Source organism: Copadichromis virginalis, linkage group LG6 (assembly GCF_057382275.1).
Source record: "Copadichromis virginalis isolate Kocher_CV1m ecotype Utaka linkage group LG6, C_Virginalis_male_GT1.1, whole genome shotgun sequence".
Taxonomy (NCBI): Eukaryota; Metazoa; Chordata; class Actinopteri; order Cichliformes; family Cichlidae; genus Copadichromis; species Copadichromis virginalis.
The window spans coordinates 39,950,438-39,972,910 of NC_140623.1; the positions used below are offsets into that span (position 1 = coordinate 39,950,438).

At 40.5% G+C, this 22,473-nt stretch overlaps 1 protein-coding gene across 6 annotated transcripts in view; it reads left to right on the plus strand.

Moving 5' to 3' along the window:
* LOC146708486 (endonuclease V-like) overlaps window positions 1-22,473 on the plus strand; it is a 76,394-nt gene that overhangs the window by 18,303 nt on the left and 35,618 nt on the right. For 5 of the 6 annotated variants that reach the window (XR_014920960.1, XR_014920959.1, XM_085460405.1 and 2 more), the window contains one exon: window positions 14,566-14,635. Coding sequence is in view for 4 of the 6 variants with exons in the window: in XM_085460405.1 (XP_085316531.1) it covers window positions 14,566-14,622 (57 nt within the window). In the remaining 2 variants the exon portion in view is untranslated. Of the gene's footprint in view, window positions 1-14,565; window positions 14,636-15,214; window positions 17,185-22,473 lie in introns of those variants that run through there. The other variant, XM_085460404.1, reaches the window with a different exon arrangement.

The window sequence follows — 22,473 nt, forward strand, 5'->3', positions numbered from 1 at the left end:
TAGAAAATGAAAACAGGTTTTTGTGTGCAAATGTTCATCGTGGACAAACTAGAAAGATGCAAATATATATAACTACCCACACTTAAACAGATTCTGTGTCAGTCCCACACTTGCACATACTTGGTAGGACTCCACATCCAAAGGTTGCTTGGCTGACCATCTAGTCAGCCTCTTGTTCTGCGTCGGCTCCACCTCAGCTCCAGTGAGGGTGTTTTTGCTTCCTTGTCTCTTTACCTTTGCTGATGTTGAGCAGTGGGTTATTCTCTGTGTACCATGCTGTAAGATTATTGATTTCCTCTAGATGTAAATCCTCTCTTCCTCTCATCAGTGTTCTCTGCTCTCTGCAGAGCTCACAATAGAGTTCTCTCTGGGTCTCTGAATGCAATCGTGGGAGAACAGTGTGAACAGGATGAGGCTGAACACTCAAACCTGGAGGTTTGTGGTGTGACGCTCCTGTCTGAGGAAGTCCAACATCTAGTGTCAGATTGTGGCGCTAAAGGCCAAAGTGCTGAGTTGAAATCAACAAACAACATACAGATATTTGTGCCTTGATTTTCAAGGCGAAGTGGGAGGAAGTGGAGATCTGATCCTTTGATGGTTCAGCCTGACTGAAATGTTATCTTTAATGTACTGGGCCAGACATTTAAACCATTATCTTCTGCTCATCTCATCTCGTCGGGTTGCTGTAACAGCAGTTTAAACAGCGTATTCCAGATGTCCTTCTCCCCAGCATGGGTTTGCAGTAACTCTTAGGGGGTCCCAACAATATAATCTCTCCAGTGGGTTCCAGATCTTCTTCTGGGTCTTCAAAGTGCCCAACAAAACCTCCAAATGGAAGTGCGCTGGAGGCATCCTGATCAGATACTGAACCGTCTCACTTGGCTCCTTTTAACACAAAAGAAGTAACAGCTGAGCTCTCTGTGGATGTTTGAGCTCCTCATCTGTAAGGCTGAGCCCTGCCATCCTACAGACAAAACTCATTTCACTTGATTGTATTCAAAATATATTACACATTACTTGTTACTTTTCTTAAGAGTTGTGCATTACGTTGCTTAAAAATTTACCTGAGAAAGTAAATTGTTACACTAATTATTGCATTATTTTGATGTTACTCCATAACATGACCTGAAACACACCATCACATAGTTACTAGGTAACAATATAACCATTATGCTACATACTGCTCACCGACACAAACCAGTGTCGTATTGAGGGCACACATACGACTTTTCTTTAGTGTTTACATGTGTACTATGTCTCTACCTGTTAAAGTTCAGGCTCTGGCTGCTGGGCTGGGGTCAGCATGCACTCAGGTTTAACATCATTCCCAAGTCATAAACTGCTTCACCATTTTCCTCCCCCTACCAGGCAGAAAAAGACGTGTTTTTTTTTGTCCTATCCTCCCATCGTGCAGATAACTAATAAACTCTTGTTATACAAGTAATAATAATTGTAACTATAGTGTGATTACAGATTTTTATATTTGCATTTAGATTATTACGTCACTAAGAATGGTGATTGCAGTAACGTGTTACTTTGGAGCATGTGACACACAAATGTTTGTGACATTAACTGGTCATACCCAGATGTCATGACCATGTGAGATGGTTGGAGTGAAAAACTGCTTGTTGGATGTTACGAATAATTCAAGAAATCCCTCTCTGTCCACCTGTCTTTTCTTCTTGTAGCTTAGCAACAGTTCATTCGATGCACTGTGTGTTGCTGGGAACTGCTGTGCTGAGTTTGATGTTATTTAGATAAGAACTTCTCATAATTTGGCTAAAAGTTGTCCTCTATAACCTGTTTTTCTCTTTAGAGTGACATGTGCTGTCTCCACTCAGTATGTAAAGGGAAGGACAAACATAAACACACAGGCCTCAGGGGATATTCACTAACACGAGTCCAAGTTTTCCAAGTCTCTCGCACCTTAACGCTTAAAAAGACTGAAGGGTGTAAAATATTAATGAGCGCCTGCCAAAAAGTTCTAGCATTTAGAAAACTGCATCACTCACTGGCCCTTTCTCAGAAAGATAGGTTGACACGTTTGCCTTTCATTGTATTTATTTTTTTGTCTTTGCTGTCACCAATGATTTCAGTCACTTGTGTTGTTTGGACGAGCAGTTCCTGAATAAGCTGCAACCTACAACGAGTTATACATACAAACAGATTTTAAATGTCATAAATGTAGCTGTCCTGTTTTCAAAACACAGAGTTTATGATAGCCTGGGGTGACACGTGTGACACTCTTCCTGAACAGGTGCTGCATAACTGTTAAAAATGTCAGTATAAGATCAACCAGGGCATTATTGTGAAAGAAATGGAGAGAGAAATGAGAAACCTAATTACTGATTTCAGTCTGATCCATGAAAACTACAAATGTGAGATAATTCATGATTTCAGAGGATAAGAGGATGTGCTTCTTGGCTTCAGGACAAAGGGCTGGTCCTACATATTTCTTTTATTTTGTGTCCCCAGTTTAGCAACTCTATCTTCACTTTTAGACCTCACAGTTTTTTCCCTCCAGTGATTACAAAGAACCACATTAGAGTATTCAAATTGTTTTTTTGTTGCAATGGAAAAAGTAATGTGTTGATTGTTCTATACAAATAACCAGTTATTTAATTGCTTACAAATTAGTAATCAGAGAGCACAGCCTTTATGTTAAAGTCATGCTAGGAAAAACAGCAATTAGATGTCAGTCTGCTATCAGTTTTCAATTAAATAGGGACAAGTTAGCAGTTACATCAAATTTGTTTGTGACAAACAGTAATAAAGTGCAAACTTCTTGTCTGTTACAAATCAGTTGCTGTCTACGTGCACAGAAATTCATATTAGCCACTTAAATTCAGACTCTAGTTACAGCTTCATTAACTTGAAGCAAAAATTTAGAAATACGTTCACAAATAGTGATATAGTTGCTGCACAATGGTGATTTATCTGCAAAAAATGTCTTATTTAATGAATCATCTTATTTAATTAACTTTTTTTTAAAAATATCAGAATACAACCTGTTGACAACAACATGGCAAGTTGTGCTCATCAGTGCATATATGTGTAAAAAAAACATATATTAAAAAAACACATCTATAGTTACATGTGGAACGTAACCCTCAACTGGGATTTCCGATTTCCATTTGCAGAGGCCCACCAACCCTGTGAACGTAATAAAAGTGTAAATCTGTTAAGGCACTGTTGTGTATTTGTAATTCATAAAGCCACATACAGGCGCTGATCAGTCTATCCACGAACATGTTGCAGAAAAAAGCCATTATTAAGATTGTCACCACATAGCAACAGTTTTTTCTAATATTGTTAACCTGAATCTAACTAGTTTCTTTACTTTAATTAAATTCTTGCTGGCATGTCTGGCAATTAATGGTTTGAATAGTTGCTCTGCATATTTTGTTTAATCACTGATATATTATTTTGTGCTATTCAATATTATAAATATTGCAGATTTTGTGCTGTTTAATCATTAATGATCCATAGATGTTGATATAATTTATCATGCTCCCATTAAAAATGTAATTCATCCATGCTCCTCTCATTTGAATTGTATTTTTCATAATCATGTCTTAGCTGAAATTGTGCCTACGAACATCGAAATTTTGTTGCATGTGTACCTTCTAAAAATAACTCTATTACTATTATTCCAGTTTGAAATAATGTGATTCAGTCTGTTTTTTTCTGTTTTCTCTGAGTTAGACGATCAACTGATTTTTATTTTCGCATTGAATCATATAATTCAGAACTCAAGTTATGTCCACCTCCCCAAAATAAAAAAGTTTTGCACTTCTGAATATGAAGTCATGCAGTGTGGAGGTTTAGGACCTGAATGCAAGAGTTGAGGTAGAATTTTGAAGAACAAACCATTTATTTTGGCTGATTAGAATCCAAAGCCTTTAATAAGGGAAATAGGGAAACGAGCACCTGGGGGAACGGTACGACTGCACAACGAGCAAATGAAAGATAAGGCTACTTATGCGAGAACTACTGAGGGCTGACAAGGAAAATGGATACAGCTGGGGAGCAAGAAACATGTGATGACAAACAAAACACTGAGACAGGAGAAAGTCAAATTAAACAGAGTTAAACAGAAGAAACTCATTATTAATATAAAACAGGAAGTGTTCAATATCAACACAGAAATGAGAACTTAACAGAGGGAGAATACCGACAACTGAAATACTAAACTAATACCAGGAAAACAGAGAGAACTAAACATAAACATATTGTAAAATAAAAATTCAGGTGATAGAGTAAGATATACAGAGGACACACAGGAAGGCTTATAAATAAAAGGAAAGAAGAACCAAACGTTAACATGAGTAATATCAAACTGAAAGACTGATAAACTCCATCATGACAAAAATGGTCCTTTTATTTTTAAAAACGTTAAACTGAACTGTTCTTTTTAGCATACAATGATGGAAAGAGGCAGCAAATGTTCTTATTTATGAAACTAAAGGAAAGCCAATTTTAATATCTGTGGGGCTTTTTCCCATTTCGTTGGTTATTCCAGTTATAAGTCTGTAAAATGACCTTGGATTTTTTTATGTCTTCAAACTAAACACAAGCGCATCTGAATCCTGTGTTCTATAATTCTTGTGTTCTTCTCTGTTCTTCTCTCCCGCGCCTGATAAAATCCTCTCACCTTGCATCACGACTGAAATAAACCCCGCCTTCAGCAGCTTTAGAGATTCACAAAGAAAAAAGTTGAAAGGGAAAGATGACATCATGGTTGGATTCTGCAGTGAAGGCTCATGTGTGAATGCACTGCAGCAGAATGTTAGCGTGGAAAGACTTAAACACACACACAGAGCTAATTCACGCCTCAGCTCAGTTGTGCTCCCTCACTCCATTAAATTCTCACACTCCTTTGGTATCCCACGCTTCAACATGTGATGGAGGTAAAAGACCAGCAGACACCTGCCTCAGCTTATCCCCTGCGGTCACCATGACATCAAGAGCAGAGCAAGCAGAGGGCAGATAAAGGAGGCTAACACATCAGAGGGATGTTGCAGATCAAAAACCACAAATCTAATCTAATGTAAAAGCTTTTCTGGGTTTCGTTCATTGTCTCGTAGAGAACTTCACTGTAGCTCGTGGATCTCTAGAGAGATGCAGCTCACTCTAATTCGCAGAGATTGCAGTGTTAAGATGTATAGCTTCATATAGAGCGGGGGAAATAATTATTTTATCTCCGGCTCAATTTGATTTCTGCTCACTTACAAAGACATGAACAGTCTCTAATTTTTATGGTAGTTTCATTTTAGTCAAGAGACAGAATATCAAAAATCATATATCATCTATCATATCAGAAATACCAAAAATCCAGGAAAAATCCAGTACGTAAAAGTCATCAATTAACTTGCATGACAGTGAAGTAAGTATTTGATCGTGAAGCAAAACATGACCTAGTACTTGGTGGAGAAACCCTCAGCAAGCACAGGGGTAAGACGTTTCTTGTAGTTGGTCACCAGGTTTTCACGCATCTAAGGAGGGTTTTGGTCTTAGGTTTCTTGGCTGACGCTTGGCAACTCGAAGCTTCAGCTTCCTTCACATGTTTTCTGTAGGATTGAGGTCTGGAGACTGGCTAAGCCACTCCATGTACTTCTTTGTGTTCGGGCAAGACCTTACAGCACGTGTGTGGCACAACATCGGTCTAAGATCCGAATTCTGATTGCAAAAGCTGCCAGACAAGACAGGCCGAGTTTTACTGTAACACAATGAGGGCGAACGTTCAACAGGAACCTCAGCTGTGGCATTTGCATCACGTTTTGGCACAAAACAATATTTTTTTACCAACCAAAACAATCTCAATGGTAACTTTGTGCACTTTCCAAACATATCAAAGTGTTTTTCTATTTACACGTATTCACACTCCAGTGAACACACCGGGAGCAACTCTGGGTTCAGTATCTCGCCCAAGGATACTTTGGTATGCAGACCGGAGCACGGATGATACCACCAACCTTCCGATTAGTAGATGACCTGCTCTACCCCTGAGCCACAGCCACCTCTACCCACCAAGTGATTTAGTTCCTGTTTCTCTAATTAGTTGCAGGTTTGTTTGCTTCTTTTATATAATTAAAGCTGAATATGTTTCAGTTTTGGACTGCTGTTTTAAGAAAGCTAGACCAAAAATACCATAATGTAGAGCTCGGGTGCTATAGTGGAGCTTTTTTCTTATTTTTTGACATGTTATGGATGAAATGATGAATGGAGACAATAACTGGGAGGTGCAATAATGGATTGCATTTATTAAATGATGAATGAGAAACATTAATTACCACCAACCTAATGATTTCTGAAACTGTGAGTTTTGGCAGACTCCATTTCATGAATATTCTTGTCTAAGGTGATCTTTTGTGCTTTTTCCCCCAGGGATCAATAAAGTATTCTGATTCTGATTCTGATTCTGATATTATGTTTTAAGAAAACATACCTTTTCAGGCTCTTTTATCTTTCATCTTTTATGATGCTTCATTCACCAGTTGAGCTTGATAAATAATTACCACTTCTAATATTTTCTTTTGACTTGTATTCACGTCATGCTACCCAGAGAGAATATAACTGTAAGGACATTTCTCTGTGAACCAGCAATTGTGTTTGCATCCAAAATAATATAAGTAGCTTTAGTATTTAGCTTCACTAAGTATGTTCCAGTTAAAAGCAAACTGAAAAATCATATAAAAATCTATTAGGAAATCCATTAATAAAAAATACAACCACAGGAGCAGCTTTTTCTTAATGCATCTGTGCTCACACTGCTGATGTCTTCGCTCAGACGTGCTGTATGCAGACACTAAACATACATGCACACACACATCCCTTGCACATACGCACAACAAGTCGATCTCCTCCTCCTTCCACCCTTTTCATCAGCAGTCAGTTAAAAGCGCTAATGGACAACAGTGAAACCTAATGCTGCTAATGCTCCATGACAAACATATTTATATCCTGTCAGACGGCTTCACTCGGATGTAACTGGCCTCTCTGATGCTTCCTTCTTATTTTGGTACAACTATTACTACTTTTTGTACTACTATTAGTAATACAGACTAGTGGTATTACAACTATAAAATGTGTTAATCACAAGCTGTTAGCCAATGAGCAAACTTTGCCTTATTCTGAAATTGTAAATGAACATTGTGATGTTTGAAATCTTAATCTTATCACGTGTTCAAGTATTCACTGAGAGAATAGATCAAGTACTGTAAGATATCAAGCTGTCATCACTTCAGCTGGTGGTGATGGTGGTGCTTTGCCTCTATTGCATCTAATTTGGTGGAGCTGCATTGAATTTTTCAAACACATCACTGAAGCAATGGTATATGTTGTTTTCTTGAAAAAGTGATTGTTGGACTACTTCAAATCCCACTGTGGCGAGACTTCCAACATTATCCAAGGTTATCCAGCCCCGTATCTTTCATTTTGGCCGTATGGTTGTGTAGCCATAACTGACAGATTCGGAGGATGATTTTTAGGCAGAAATTTTGAAAAAAAGGAAAACAAAGCCTACTTGAGGGATTGAAATCCATTATTATGCAGACTTTCCTCCTCCACACACTAATGGGAAGACATCCACTGGTAACAGGATTCTGTGGATTTGGCTGAGATGTACAGTAACAGCGAGTTTCCAGACCTCTCCTTTCCAGGATGCTTTACAAAACACACGTAGCTAATTATGTTCCTGCTCCTCCTACAGATGTTACATCTGACTTGCTGTGTGCTTCTGTAAAACTTAGTTAACACAAATAACATTCTTAAAAGGCATCATAAAGTTTGTATTATTTCTTTTTCTTTTTCTCATACAATATAATTTTATTTACACTACATCTGAACAGCCTTCCTGCAGAGTCAGCAATGCTAATAACATCTTCCCTGGCAGTCCTATACTCCTCTTTGGATGTAAGATGCACACATTTCCCATGCTAAGAGGCGCTATATGTGACTCCACGCTCCAGTTTCCCTTTTGGGTTCTGATATATCACCCCGCGTCGGCCAGGGAGACAGAAACGTTTGACAGCTGTGCTCCCAGATTGCAAAAACAGATGGAATTTCAATGTGAGTGATTGGCAATGGGGAGCCTGCATGCATAGAATAAAAGAGATGGAGGAAGAGAAGGAGGAGGTATGCATGTGTTTGAGAGATATTGCTGATGCATGGTTTGTGTGCAGTTATTGAAACCCAGAAAGATTTTGTGTAAGAAGTACAGAGATATAGCTTTATATTTTGTTTTTTAAGACCTTCAGTCTACAGATGCATGAATTTATTCTAGACCCTCTGCCGACTGCAACAAAATATGTTTATGGCATGTGTGTTTTGTGCTTTTGACGAGTGCCCACTTTCTCAGCTTTCTCGCTTCTTGCTCTTCTTGACTTTGTTCGTCTTTGCTGTACTTGTTTTTTTTCTTCTCCCGCCACCACCTCTCATCCATCCATCTACCTCCACCCCCCGCCACCCGCAGCTCTGTCTCCACTCTCTGAATAATTCAGGCCTGCAGAGCTAGTGTATTTTTGGTTGTTGTCACCTCAACAGTAACACAAATACACCCATACGCGTGCATGCACGTACACACATGACTATGCCAGCACACCCGTGCATGTCGGTCCTCACAAACGATGCAGACAGAAAAGAACCAGACTCTGTGAGACCGCTGAGACTCGCTAACTAAGAAGAGTCGTACTTACAGGGACTTCACATCATCACCGTGCTCCACCCTGTCTGTGCCCTGCTGTCCCAGCGCTGAATAATAATATGTCTCACTTTTCTCTGTCTTCGAAAGTTACACAAAGTTGGAGTGTTGAGTAATTTGTGGGGAAAGGAAAAACTCTGAAACTTTCAGTGCCTGCTTTTGCTCACATGGATTTCCCTTTACTTCTACTTGTTTTCGTGCATGTGCTGACTTTTGGGTTTTAGGCAGTTTCTGGAATAAATTTAGAAGTCATTACAAGCCAGGCTTTGGTTTTATAAATGTAATCATTATTTGTCTTCATTAGTTCCATTGAGATCAAGAATCTATCATTAAGCTAAGTGTAAAATCTGCTGAATAAAGCAACACATTTACATATTATTTAAAGGCCAGTTTTGAATTTGTAGGCAACACTAAAATATTTGGGTACATAAAATGCTCGAGGCTTCACTGCATCCTGTGGATGTCAGGAATCATCGAGGGACTTTTTGGCACATCCTGAAGGGGCAGCATAGACCTCACATGATAATGCTGTAATAGTGAAAGTATTCATGGAGTCCAGTATCCAAAATGTTTTCCAAGAACTTCATGGAAAAATACACAGAAAAACGTGTCCGGGGGAGGGGGGGGGGGGGGGGGGGGGGGGGGTACAAAACCAATCTCTTTGGATGCTGCTAGGTCTTGTTGTTAGGGGCGTGGCTGCTTTGATTGACAGGTGTGCTGCACAGGCTACCTCAGCCGATCGCTGTTTGCGATGCCTCACCTTCCCTAAATCACATCACTAAACTTGACCTTTTGGAACATTTTATATCGAATTATCTAACAAACAAAACTGCTTGTTTGGCGTTTGGTGGTGCTCCAGTTTAGTAAATGAAATTCTAGTATTTTATTAGTTTGTTACTTACAACTAATTAGCAGATAGTCAAAGGAGCTTGCAAAGAAAAGCGTCTGGACTTCTTTAAGTTACTTGAAGACGTTTCACCTCTCATCCGAGAAGAAGCTTCTCGCTTTTCTTTGCAAGCTCCTTTGACTACGATGACCTGGATGACTGAGAACCTTCACAGACTAATTAGCAGATACACGCCTCTGCATTTCACTTACAAAGTGTATTTATGCAAGTAATGATGCTTTTTCACTGCACATTAAATATGGGCACTTCTGGCTCTAAACACCACCCAAAAAAACAGACAAACAAACGAAAACACGACAGTGACCAACAATGATAAAAAGATACTTTCCCCACAACAGATTGATCCACATGCTTAATTTGGCACAGATTTTGGGGATGCCCTTCCTGACACAACCTCCCATTTATCCTGCAACTGGGTTTCTGTCTCTTCCTGGTTTTGATCTTACGCATATGAGGCAAATGTGTTAACCAGTACAAAAATGATAAGGACAAGTCGTCAAAATGCAGAATCCAGAAGGCAGTGGGTGGCGCTGTGGTCCAGCGATAGCTAAGCCCATCTTTTACATACAGTCTGTAATTGACATGACACACACTATGACCGCTGCTTTACCTTTACACATGTTGTGGTATTGTTTAGTGTTTAGGTGCTTTAAATGTATGTGATCGAATGATTCTAGAAGTTGCAAATGTTTAACAAAAATGCAGACAAATGCGATTCAACGTGAAACCCACGCTCCTGGTTAGAAAGTATGTTTTCTACGACACAGCGTGTCTCTGCACGATCATCTGTAGGGCTGTCGTGCACAGTAAAGCTTAATTTATGTGCAAACATTAAACTATTCTCATGCAGGGTTTCTGGTAGATAGCAGATATAATACTTTTTTAGTTCCTCCGTTCATTATCTCCATTTAGCTCAATTAGGGGATCAACACAGTTTTTCAAGCATACAATTCACAATAGTTTATTTTGGACTAAGATGGTAAACCAGCTGTTTGGCAGTCTGACAGAGACTCAAATGATTAATCTTTCTTTCTTTGAAAATTGAACATATTTCAGTTTGCTTTGCCAAATGGGTTAAATGGGTTGTGTATTTTTTGTTTAGACATTTTATGGCTCAATTAAAAAAAAATAACACAACCTGACAGATTAATCGAAGTAAATAACTTCATAGTCCAAGCATGAATCTCCTCATTTGTTCTGCTTTAAAAACCAGATTCTCTGTGGAGCAGCATCTCATTGACTTGATAATGATAGCATCACAGCACGATGTCTTTAGTGGAATTTGAAGAGAAAAGAGACATGCCTGTGAGGAGAAACTCAGAGAACGAGAAGGCTACACAGCCGTAAAACAGTCACGTCGAACAGCTGACAGGATAAAACATGGGTGAAGATTGACAGCAGAGCTCCACCAGTGCCAGCTGTAGCAGTCGGACTGTGCAACTTTTCTGAATGTGCTGAGAGGATGTGACTGTTTAAAATTGGAGCTCCCCTTCGGGCCCTAAGGCTGTCTAAATGTTAATATATGGCTGTCTGAAATTCTGGTGCTGCAGTCACTGGACTGTGGACCTTCATAGACAGAAACTGGAGGAGAGTTGGAAAGAAGCATAAGAGGAAGCCCTGGGGTGGACATGAGAGAGGCGTGGGGGAGAAAGGTTGAGGTTTGGAGGAAAAAGTTTGAGTAGAGTGATACAAAGGATTTGGCTTGATGAGAGGTGAATTCCAGGTAGAGGGAGGATGAATTGGTAAAGGAAGGATGGATTTCAAGGGAAGACAGAGCAGAGCATGCAGGCATAGCTGCAGGGCTTCAGGGCCTTTGGGGCAGTTGGAGGATAAAGACCTGCCGTGGGCCACTGGACCAGAGCCTTTGCTCTTCTTGTGTGAGTGTTTGTATATGTGTGGCCTGAATGTATCGAAAGCCCCTGTAGAGAGCCAACGGTGCACATCTGTTCACCTCTTGAGCTCCCACCTTGGCAGAGCTGTGGCCAGAGCGAACCAGTTTTAAACTGAAACCAAGCAGGAAATGCTTGGTTTATAAAAGTTAGGGATGCTCCTTGAAACTCATTTGCTTGCTGATTGCATGAGAGAGAAAAAATCAGAGGGCTCAATGCTGTAAAAGTAAGAAGACTGTGAGAAAACTTTCCGAAGTAAATTTAATTACTTTTCTCAAGTAATGCCATCAGGGTGTTACCCATTCTTCAGCGTAGTATATGTGTGGCAGTTCATAAGAACTGCAAAGAAGGTGATCGGCCGTCCACTCCCCTCCCTGGACTCCATTGACAGTTATAGATGTCTCTCCAAATCCAGGGCGATTTTAAAAGACCACCTCCATCCTAACCTCCACCTATTCAACATCCTGCCCTCTGGAAAAAGGTTCAGATCCAACCAACAGACTAAAAACAGCTTCTACCTTTGGGATGTCAGAACTCTCAGTGCACCAGAACACTGACAAACCTGCGGCCTTCCCCTTTGAACTTATGGTAACCTGAGTGTGTGTATGTCAGTGTGGGTGGATGTGGGTGTGTACGCGTGAGCAGACCCCCATACAGTTATTCTGTGCAATATCTTGGCAAATGTGCAATAATCCCATTTTTCTTTGGTAACTTATACTTTTTTATTGTAACTTATACATCGTATAAAGTGTATATATATATATATATATTGTGTATTGTGTATATAGTGTTTTTATATTGTTGTTTTGAAATTTGTCACTTTCTTGCATATTTGTGGTTTTGCTACCTAATTTAGTTGTGCAGGCAACTGTACAATGACAATAAATTAAGTTCTAAGTTCTTATGAAAAAGGATTAAAGCGCTTCCTCATTGGCTTCACTGTTCACAGCTGGAAGCCGCCTACATCCATGCTAATAAACCATCTGTGAGCTGTTAACATGAGCTACACTCCGTGTCTGTTCACATATAAAGGGTTATCTTTTGTGGGAGTGTCCTACAGGAACCTAGCAGGTGAAACTGGAGCCCAGTAGTGCAGCAGTAGTGGATCAGTAGTGTTACCGGTTCATCAATGTGATCAGCTCCTTCTTTTCCAACCACAGTCTGAACACACAGCTCCGTCAGAGTGGCTGGACGACTTTGTGAGAACTTTCAACGATCGTCTTTCAACGAGCACCATAAAAGGGCAACAGATCCACAGTTCAGTTTGGAAAAGTGACGTCACCACATTCAGATTAGATGAGCGTGCCGATGGCTAAAATGCCTTTAAGTGTAGCCTTAGGCAGCATGAGAAGTATTCAGCAGAGTGATAGAGGTGATTCAGTTATTAGTTTTCCAGTCTTAAGAAAATCCCAGCTTTACGGTAAGCATGTTGCACTGGGAGAAACATAATGATTTACATTTTGTCAAGTGTATTTCTTTTATTTTTTATTTCGTTTGTCTCACACTGCAGCTTCACTTTTGATTTAAAAGTGCTCGTCTCCCTCAACACACCCACACTCCACCGCTTTCCCGCAAGTATTTCACATCAGTGTGGCGTAATGAACTGAAACAGCCTCACTGAATCAAAGCGTTGATCAAACGCTGGTGAGTGTAACTTCTGTTTGATGTGTTGGAAAGAAGTCACAAATTAACCAAAAACTGTCAAACTGAGGTTTTTGTTTTGTTTTTTTATCTTTTCTTTCTTTATTTATTTTTTATACTTTTTGCTGTTATGTCAGGTAACACTGCTATTCTTCCAGTGTGGGATTGATTTATTTGTATATCCACAAAACACACAAATTTAAAAAAGGTATGTTCAAGTCACTTTTTAGACAGAAATTTATGCAAGTGCAAAACAAATAAACCAATAATCTGATGAATATACCAAGATGCTTGAAAAAACGTGAATGTTAAACCTTACCTCATAAACTAATTTTCACCTATTTTGTTTTGGTATCGTCTCACATTGAGACTGTGGCTGTTCTGAAATAACATGTTTTCCTGCAGAGTATTAGAGAAAAATGTGTCAAGGACATGTGTGTGTACATTTAAGTGTTATAAAAACATTAAACTAACAGTGACTGAACACCCCCACCCCCAACCCCCCGACCCACAGCAAGGTCAAATCAATTTTCTTTCTGTAGCACCAGTTCCCCTTAGCAGTCATCTCAAGGTATTCTATAATGTCAGCAGCAAAGACTCTATTAAAGAGAAAACCCCAATGATCTCCTGATCCCATCTGAGCAAGCACTTGTTCATGAAAGCGAGGAAGAACCCCCGTTTAAAAGGAAGAGACCTCTGGCAGAACCAGGCGCAGGGAGAGGAAAGAGAAGACAGAAAAGAGGGGCAAAGAAAGGCCATGAACAAAAAACAGAAAGTACAGGAGAGTAGACACAAGTAAATGACAGAAAATAGAAGCGTTAACCAAGCCTGGTTTTCCAAGTAGGGAGTGTTTGTATCCTAAACCCAAACTCTGAGCTGATTCCAAAAGAAAGAAAGGAAGGAAGCATAGGCAAACCTGCACTTTGAAGGACAATGAAGAAAAGCTTTTGTGGTGTCAGATAATAGATCATGTCTCATTTACATATTTAAATATAAGATATCAGATTGTCCCGAAGTAACAAACTGGGGAAGTTTTTGGCCCCTTGATCATATTGCACGTGTTGTCTCTTCTGTTAGTTTAGTCAGAGCTGCTATTTAAGAATTGGAGATTTTAATTCACCCAAAACTAAATTTCTGAAATCTAATGATGTTTGAGAATGCTGCCTCAGAAACGTATGTGCAAACAGTTGCTGTATCATTTAGCTTGTTTGCCAGATTTGGTAGCAAACAGAAGAGATTTGTACAAAGTCAGCATCAAGGCACTTAATTTTAACTTCAAACTTCTGAGGAATGACTTCGGGGTGTAAGGGCGTTCCTGCTCACCTCGGATCGCAGCTCCGCTGCTGAACACAGTTTGGGACATTGTGTTAAATGTGGAATCTCATTTTTTCTCACTTCATCCTCATCTTCCCCCTCCTCCTCCGCAGGCCGACTGTCGCTCCAGAGAATACCTTCGCATACACTTCCCATCTGCAGATACGTGATTCAGAGAATGAGGTAAGCGTAAAAATCTTACACGTGTGGGTCTCACACTTTGTTGTACACGCTCACACATACACACTCCAAAGTATGTGTAGTGACTTCATCGCTAAAGTAATTTACAGTCTTAAAAAAAGCTTTAAAGCCAGTGACTCAAAGGAAATTCCCCAAATCCAAAAGTAAAGCCCAGATTGTTGGTACAAAGCCTCATCATTCTCATCTAATTTGCTGCCGGAATTAAGCAAATCTATTATGTAGATGAATAAACAGAAGATAGAGTTGTCTTCAGAAAACTGAAATTGTCTCAGAGTCAGTTTTCTTACTGCTTATTAGTTCAAGCATTGAAGGGAGAGCGGCAGGAAAGAACCCGTAAAACTGTTCCAAACATTTATGGACTGCACGGCACAAATGCCGATGTCTGTAAGAAAATATTTGAGCTTTATCCTTCATCCTCAGGGAGGTCAGAGGTCATCTACAGTATTTGTGAAGCAGCAGTCCTACAGCTTGTCTTCTGTGACAGGAAATAACTCCATCCTGCCACAGAAGAGTGGACAAGTTTATGTTGAAGAGCCTTTGACGGGTTCTCTGCATTTTCAGGGGGGTGTGGACAGGCCAGAGGTGAACCAAGGACACTTCAGGTGAAGCAGAGACACACAGGCAGTCAGAGAGAGGCAAGGATGAGGAGAGAAAAAGCCTTTGATCCTCTGATTCTCATCTGAAATAACAGGCAGCGCTGCCGAATCTTACCCTACCTTCCTCATTACGGATCAAAGCTGCAGACAGTTAGCACACTCAGATGCTTCGAAAACGCAATCATCTTTCATTTTCCCGAGTATTTTTAATCGTGCACAGAATCAAACCTTTAGGTCTGGAGTGCAGATGCTCGAGCGAGCTCACACTCACGTGCTTGAGGATGTGTGCACCTTCACGTCCCTTGATACCCTACTTGGAAACATAATGGGATGTCCGTGTTCATCCGCTCAGAAGCTTCCTGACTTTGTGAATCCTCTGAGCGCGCTCCACACTTTGATCACCCTCTCTACAAAGAGACTGAGACAGCGAGAGAGGCTTTGTGCTGAGCAGGCAGGGCTACAGCGGGTTCCTCCAGGCCTTAACCCAGCTTTACCCTCTCACTCTCTCACTCACTGCAGGCACATTTGATCAGATGCACTGTACCTTAGTGGTTTGAGCTGAAGTACACACTTTAGGCAGGTAAACGCTTCATTTAAAGAATAGCAAGACTATGATTTGTATGCATGCTGAACATTTTGTAGGAAATTGCTACTTTGAAATGTTTTTCTATCAGAAAAAAGGGATGTTGCATAGGAGCAGGTGAGAACCACCTTCCTAACACCACACACAGACACAATAGTTGCTGTGCTCTTTATTTGTTGCACAGTGCTCGGATTGGGCGTTGTGCCTCGATACTGAATTTTCAGCTGCCGTCAACTCTCCTCCTCACTGTAGCTCCTCCACCTGGTCCCAACGTGCTACTGCATGAATAGAGGAGGCTGATTGGACGTTATGTAACAGGTGTTCCACGCAGCATCCCCTAGCAGTGCACCCTGAACCACCCGCCCCCTCTGTCCTCCCACAGCTGAGCCACAAACCACACCCCACTACCACAACACTTAAGTGGATCCACTATGCTTTCCTTATTGTCTGTCTGAGCATCAGACTGATTTCAGTGCTCGATTTCTGAAAACTTTTTTACTCCAGGATCTGCAGGTTTCCATCGCTTTTGTTTTTTTAGGGGCAGCCAATTGAAAGAGTGCTCGTTTAAGGTTTAAAGCTAAAAATACACATTTTTCAAGAGCATAATAGGTTCTTTTTGATGCCAGTTTTTAATTAACTAAATAATTTGTACTGTTTGTTCATCCATCCATTCATTTTCTTCTGTTTTGTTTTTGTTTTGTTTCTCTTCTCTTTCCGTTTGTGGTGGATCAGACGTAATGTGATCAAAACATAAGCCTAAAATATTTCATCATCCAATTTTGTTTTTTATCGTTATCATTTTTTATTTTTGCGTGACTCCAATGATTTATGAGCTCTTTTCCAAGTGTGTTTGAAGCTTTAGACTTGTGAGGTATTTCTGTTCAATATCATTTAAAGGAGCTCTCTAATTTTGACCCGTTTTGGACACTTACTACTCCGGCAGTGCTAGTCTATCTGATTTAAAATATCTAACCTTGTGAAGACTCTGTCCCTGGGTGGCAGAGGAAGAGAAATAGTCTCTGTGTCTGTCGGAAAGAGGAGAAACACATGAAAGATGGAGCAGCAGGAGAGGAGACGAGGAGATCCAATAAAGGAGGGAAACAACAGGAGCTGCAGAAGGAGAGAGACAGAGCAAGAGTGTGGAAAAACAAATCAATGGCTGTGTAAGACAGAAAAGGAAAGGAGTCAAGGCAAGACGATAAAAGCTTATCAGTAATGTGAGTGATAGCGAGATATGCTGGATGTGCTTACCTGTTGTGATTTACTCTGCATGACAGTTTGCTTCTGCCTCGGCTTCAGTTTGTCTTTCTGCTGTTTTGCCGTCTGAGTTCTGCATTTAAACACAGCACAAAGTAAATGACAGTCATCATAACAGTATCCATTATGTTTACAGTAGGGTTTTATGTAACCCTTCATCTATGGGCTGAGGGGGCTCAGTGGTCTACTTGGTGCTGTGTATTTTACATGGGAATTACTGTAAAAATCCAAGTCTGGATTTAGTCTATTCCAGCTGCAATAGGGCGAGAGGCAGAGTGTACCTTGGACAGGTTACCAGTCTGTCACAGGGCTAATACAGAGCGACAGACAGCCATTAACACTCACATTCATGCCTATGACCAATTCAGAATCACCAGATAACCTAACCCCATGCATGTCTTTGGACCACCCAGAGAATTGGGTCAGACTATAACTAGTGAAGTTTCTGGTGAGCATTTATTTTTTGTGCTCCATAATAATGTTGTCGATTAAAACGAGACAGAGAGAAAACTAGTTTAGTAAGTAAAGTTTAAAGGGAGCAGGGAAAGCATAGCTTGTTTCAGAAAAATTATAAACTATGTGGATTCCCCAAGTCCCCAAGTATAAGATTAATATAGATTAGTTTGATCTTTTGATTAATTCAAGAACCAGGAGGAGCATAGGGTGACACACAGGTGGGCTACATCTTATGCAGAAGGTGCATTCTGAAAAAGGAGACTCCACGGTGGTGTCAAGGGAAGACTGTAGCTAGGCAACATTTAATGACAGTCTGTAGGATGGATTCGGAAATCAAGAAGAGGAAGCAAGTGAAGGCAGACGTTAAGGATTAAATGGTGGAAGCTGAAGACGGAAGAATGTTGTGCAAGAGTCCAGGAAGGACTTGAGACAAGCTCTGAGTGGTAGGAAGGAGTTGCCAGATGACTGTGAAAGTACAGCTGATGCGGTGAAAGAAACTGCCATGAATGTGTTTGTTGTATCCTCTGGATAGAGGGAGAAGCATGTGAGGCTGGACACTAAGGAAGGAGAAAAGGACTTTTGGCTAGGAAGAAAGATTGAGCTGGAAAGTATGTGCATCTCCATACGAGAGAAGATGACAGAGGGAAGAAGCTGATGAGCCACAGGCTGAACAGGTTGAGTGCTAGTATTAGTGAGTTACAGTATGTCCAGGTTCTGTTGTTTCATCTTCTGATAGCCCCGTTGTAGCATTGTCACAAACTTTCAATAAGCCATCTGCAAACTATTCAGTTTGAGTTAGTGAGATCAGTTCAATCTACACCCTGCTGTTAGACAAATTTTACTGCCCTTTACAAAAACATTTCTAAAATGTCAAGGATAATGTTGGAGAACTAGTCGGGCCAAGGTTGGGCCGATGAGCTCTGTTGGGAGCAGCCGCACTCATTAAAAACTTATAGCAGTACAAGGACACAGCTTGTTGCTGGTAGTATTCAGCATGAGTATTAACTGGAGGACGGAGCTACAGAGGCATTTGGTGTTTCTATTCTTCCACCTCAGAAACACAGGTACCACCGCCCATCACCGGCTGTCATTCTGACATCTTTTAAACACAATCACTCAGTCTCAGCTCACTTTGGACTGATTAACTGGCCCGTCATGAGCGAAGATGTGTGTTTGTGCCCAGACTGCGTTATATTGGAGTTAAGCTAACATCTTTTTTTGAGTCTGGCACGTGTTAGGAGAGATTTTTTATGCTTCTTCACACAAATATATCTTTGTAGAAATGTACTCATTTTTAATGTGCCGTACTTAAAAAAGATACGTTACGTGAACTTAATACTTTAGCAAAGTAAATTAGCTCTCATTTCTCTTCAGCAAATTAAAGTCAGAAAATATTAGTGTAAATGGCCTTTTCTTAGAAAGCTAAGAATACCTGTGCAACATTTTAAAGAGCATATGTAAATGAGTTAAGTGGATTTGTATGGCTGGTGCAAAACGTAAAGCGCCATTGCTCAGATGCATCTTAACACCTTATGGCGCTGTAACCACCCAGATTTGTTTCACTGGACACTCCCCATCGCCTGACTCTAAACCATGTGCTTACATGACCAGCCCATCCTTGATGGTGCCGCGGTGGCAGATGTATATGTTCATGCAACTGGTCGTTTTTCACATTTTTCTGCTCTTTGCAGATTCTGTAAGTTTTACTGGAACTTTAACTGCTTCACATCGTCATGTCCTATCACAGCAGACCGTGGGGTGGCTGAAGTTGTGTCAGAAACCTCTCCTCTGTTTCTAGTCTCAATTAAGGTGGCCTGTTAATAACTAAATCTTGCTAAACACTACTGTTGGCTACACAAGCCCTAGAAAATGCAACGAAAATTATGAAATGAAACAATATGCAGAGTAAACTGCTCTGTATGTGGGCAAAAACTACAGTTAACTCACTATAAGTACATAAACTCCACATTTACCAATAGGTTAAAGGGACTGAAAAACAGTAGCACAGGTAGAGGAGTTTCCTAATGTTAGCTAACTTCAGTTACTTTGAACTGTAGCATCAAAAACCTCGAGTCCATTGAATCAAACAGGGATTTTTTTTACTTTTGAAACATGTCATTTGTGACAGAGAGATTATTTTAGATCAAAAGTCTTGCTTTAAGTTCAAATTTAGTATCATTGTTAGATTTCAGGTCGACACAATATCCCAAAGTTTGCTTCATCATTGCGTGCAGAGGGCGCCGCGGCTCAGTGTGTCCTGCAGGACTGTAGCCTCCGGCTGTGTGTGTCAGGCGCTCGGCCCAGACTGACCCAGACTGTAGAACAAACACTTCTTACGCCAACTCTGCTTCTGAGGGACAGTAAATAAAACATGTTCAGGTGAATGAGGGGCACAAAGCTGTAATGATAGTTTTTTCCTCTTACTCTCTGTGTCCATCTGTTCCTCATTTTCATTCTCTTTGCTGCACGCACACCATCAATTTACAATTTAAGTTAATGTGAAGGAGTACAGTTAGAGATGATTGTTAGTGAGTAAGCCGATATCATTTGTGAGCCACTGATTTACACGAGCAGAGGGTTAAACAAGTTTTCAGCAAACCAAAAGGCTAAACATACAAATTGGAAAGAGAAAACGGAGACGTAAACACAGTTTTTTCCCGTGCAATAAAATTTATTGACATTTCAGCTGTGCTCATTTTCTACCTCGAACTAAAGTGATATAGATAGTCTAGCTGAACAGTTGGCTTTTTAACAGCAAGTCTGATTGTGTGCTCACTTCTGTTGGGTAAGATTTCATTGCTTTGTTCTCGATGCTTTCTCAGACGTGTCACTTTGATGAGTACATGACACACAAATAACAACCTAAGTTGTCAAAAACCAGTGTCATCTGTTAAAGCTGCAGTAGGGTTGGGTTACAGCCTCCTCTGTGTGATTCTGCCCCAAGCAGCAAAAAACACTGATTAATGCTGCCTTAAACCTGCATTTTAAAGCGTGCAGTGTGTTCTCGAGGCTTGTTTTGTAGGCGTTCACAATAACTGCAAATCCAAACATTTGGCCATCAGATTTTTCATATTTCTTCTGTTCATAATCAAATATATGGAATCGTGTTTTTAAGTGTCCAATGAGCTGCCCAGCGTGTATTTACAATCTCTCTTTATCTCTAACATCCCCAAATCCAAATATGCTTTGTCACATCCTGTCGGCGCGGCGTGCAGAGTAGTGTCACCGCATTATTACTGTTTGTTGGGCTGTTTCTTTCACCGTTTCTGTTTTGCACTTTTTCTTTGTCTCTGTGTTTTGTGTGTGCATGCAACAGAAAACAGAAAATGCTCCCTGTTGAATTTAATGTTGAAATTGAAGCTGGAATTATGATGAAGCCATTTTTGTCTGAATCCCCCGAGGACTCCCTTCTATACTTCTCCTGTTTCCTTTTCTTATTAGGCTTCATTTCACAGTCCCCACTCACTTGTTCAAGTTTCACTGGCTCAGCTTCATCAAAATTTATTTGTGCTTTGTATATATTTAGCTCCCTCTAATCCGCTCTGTGACTCCTCCTTTATCTGGCAGTCAGATGCAATCACTGGCACATTCTACTCTGTGTTGAGATATTAGCAGATGGAGTCATTAGTAATTTTGAACTAGTGAAGGGCAACCTTCAGCCAAGATTTTTTTAATAACATGACTCTCTGGCATTTTTTTGGTATCCATGTTTTCTTTCTCTTTTCTTCTCTACTTGTTATTGCTTGACTCTGGGTTGCCTTGATGTGTGTTTCCCTTCCTGCACCCTTCCCAGTGGAGAGAGTTGCACAGCTAGCCTGAGGCTGACATAGTACAGTAACAGTGAAGAGTGTGTATACTATGAGTGTGCATTTCTGTGTTTATGCATTGATGGGGTGATAAGTAAGAAGACAAATTGCAAAAGGGTCGGGCAGTGCAAGGATGGCCAGGGGTTTGCGTGATCAGATTTAGGAGGTTGTGAGCAGAGATGATGGGGAAGGAGATGAATAACGAGATGATTTGAAACCTAAAAGCTGGGAGGAGGCGAGAGGAAGAGTTGGCATCATTGGACTATAAGAGTTTCTCTCCTTGTGTATTTCCCATTTCTATCGGCATTCTGTCATCAGTTTCCACGTCAGCAGAGATACAAATTGCATAGAAAACAGAAGAGAGGAGAAAGTAAAAAGGACACGTTGCACTTAAAGACTGACTCCCTGGGATAAGAAGAGGAGGAGGAGGAAAGAGGAGAGGAGTAAGATGTCGAGGGAGTTTCTAAAGGAGAAAAGCCGATGCTTTATGTGGAATTCTGCAGATAGAGAAACGACCCTCCCCTCTCTGTCTTTTTCTTCTTCTTTTTATTTATCCTCCCTCCCGTCTGTCTGATGCATCGGAGGAGAAACTGCATTAATTCCACCATGGTCGCACACAGTAAACCCTCGGCATCGCATTTTGTGCCGCCTTGCCTACCTCTGGCAGGATGCCGCTCAAGTACTGATAAATTGCCACCACCCACCTCATTTTTCACCGCAGCCGTCTCATCGTCAAACACACTGACACAAAACCCCTGTATGCTCCTCAGCAATAACAAGAACAATCGCTGAACCCCGGGAATCAGAGACGAGGAGATAGAGGGGAAGGACAAATGGAGAGGTGGATAAGTAGGTGTGTTCTAGGAAGGGGGCAGAGAAATGAAAACACAGCTGCAAACATTAATTTAGTTTTAGTTTAACATGCTTTGGGCATCATTTTCACATTTGTCAGCAAACATAACATAACTTTGTGTTTGGAGTTTTGATTTTTACATTGAATATATAGGATATACTGGATTCCTGTTTTGACATCTTTACCGTAAGCTTTAGTTTCATTGTAATATTTGAATATGTTTTTACTCTTCTTCGTTTAGAGTTCTTGTTCTCTATTTAGCTTCAGTT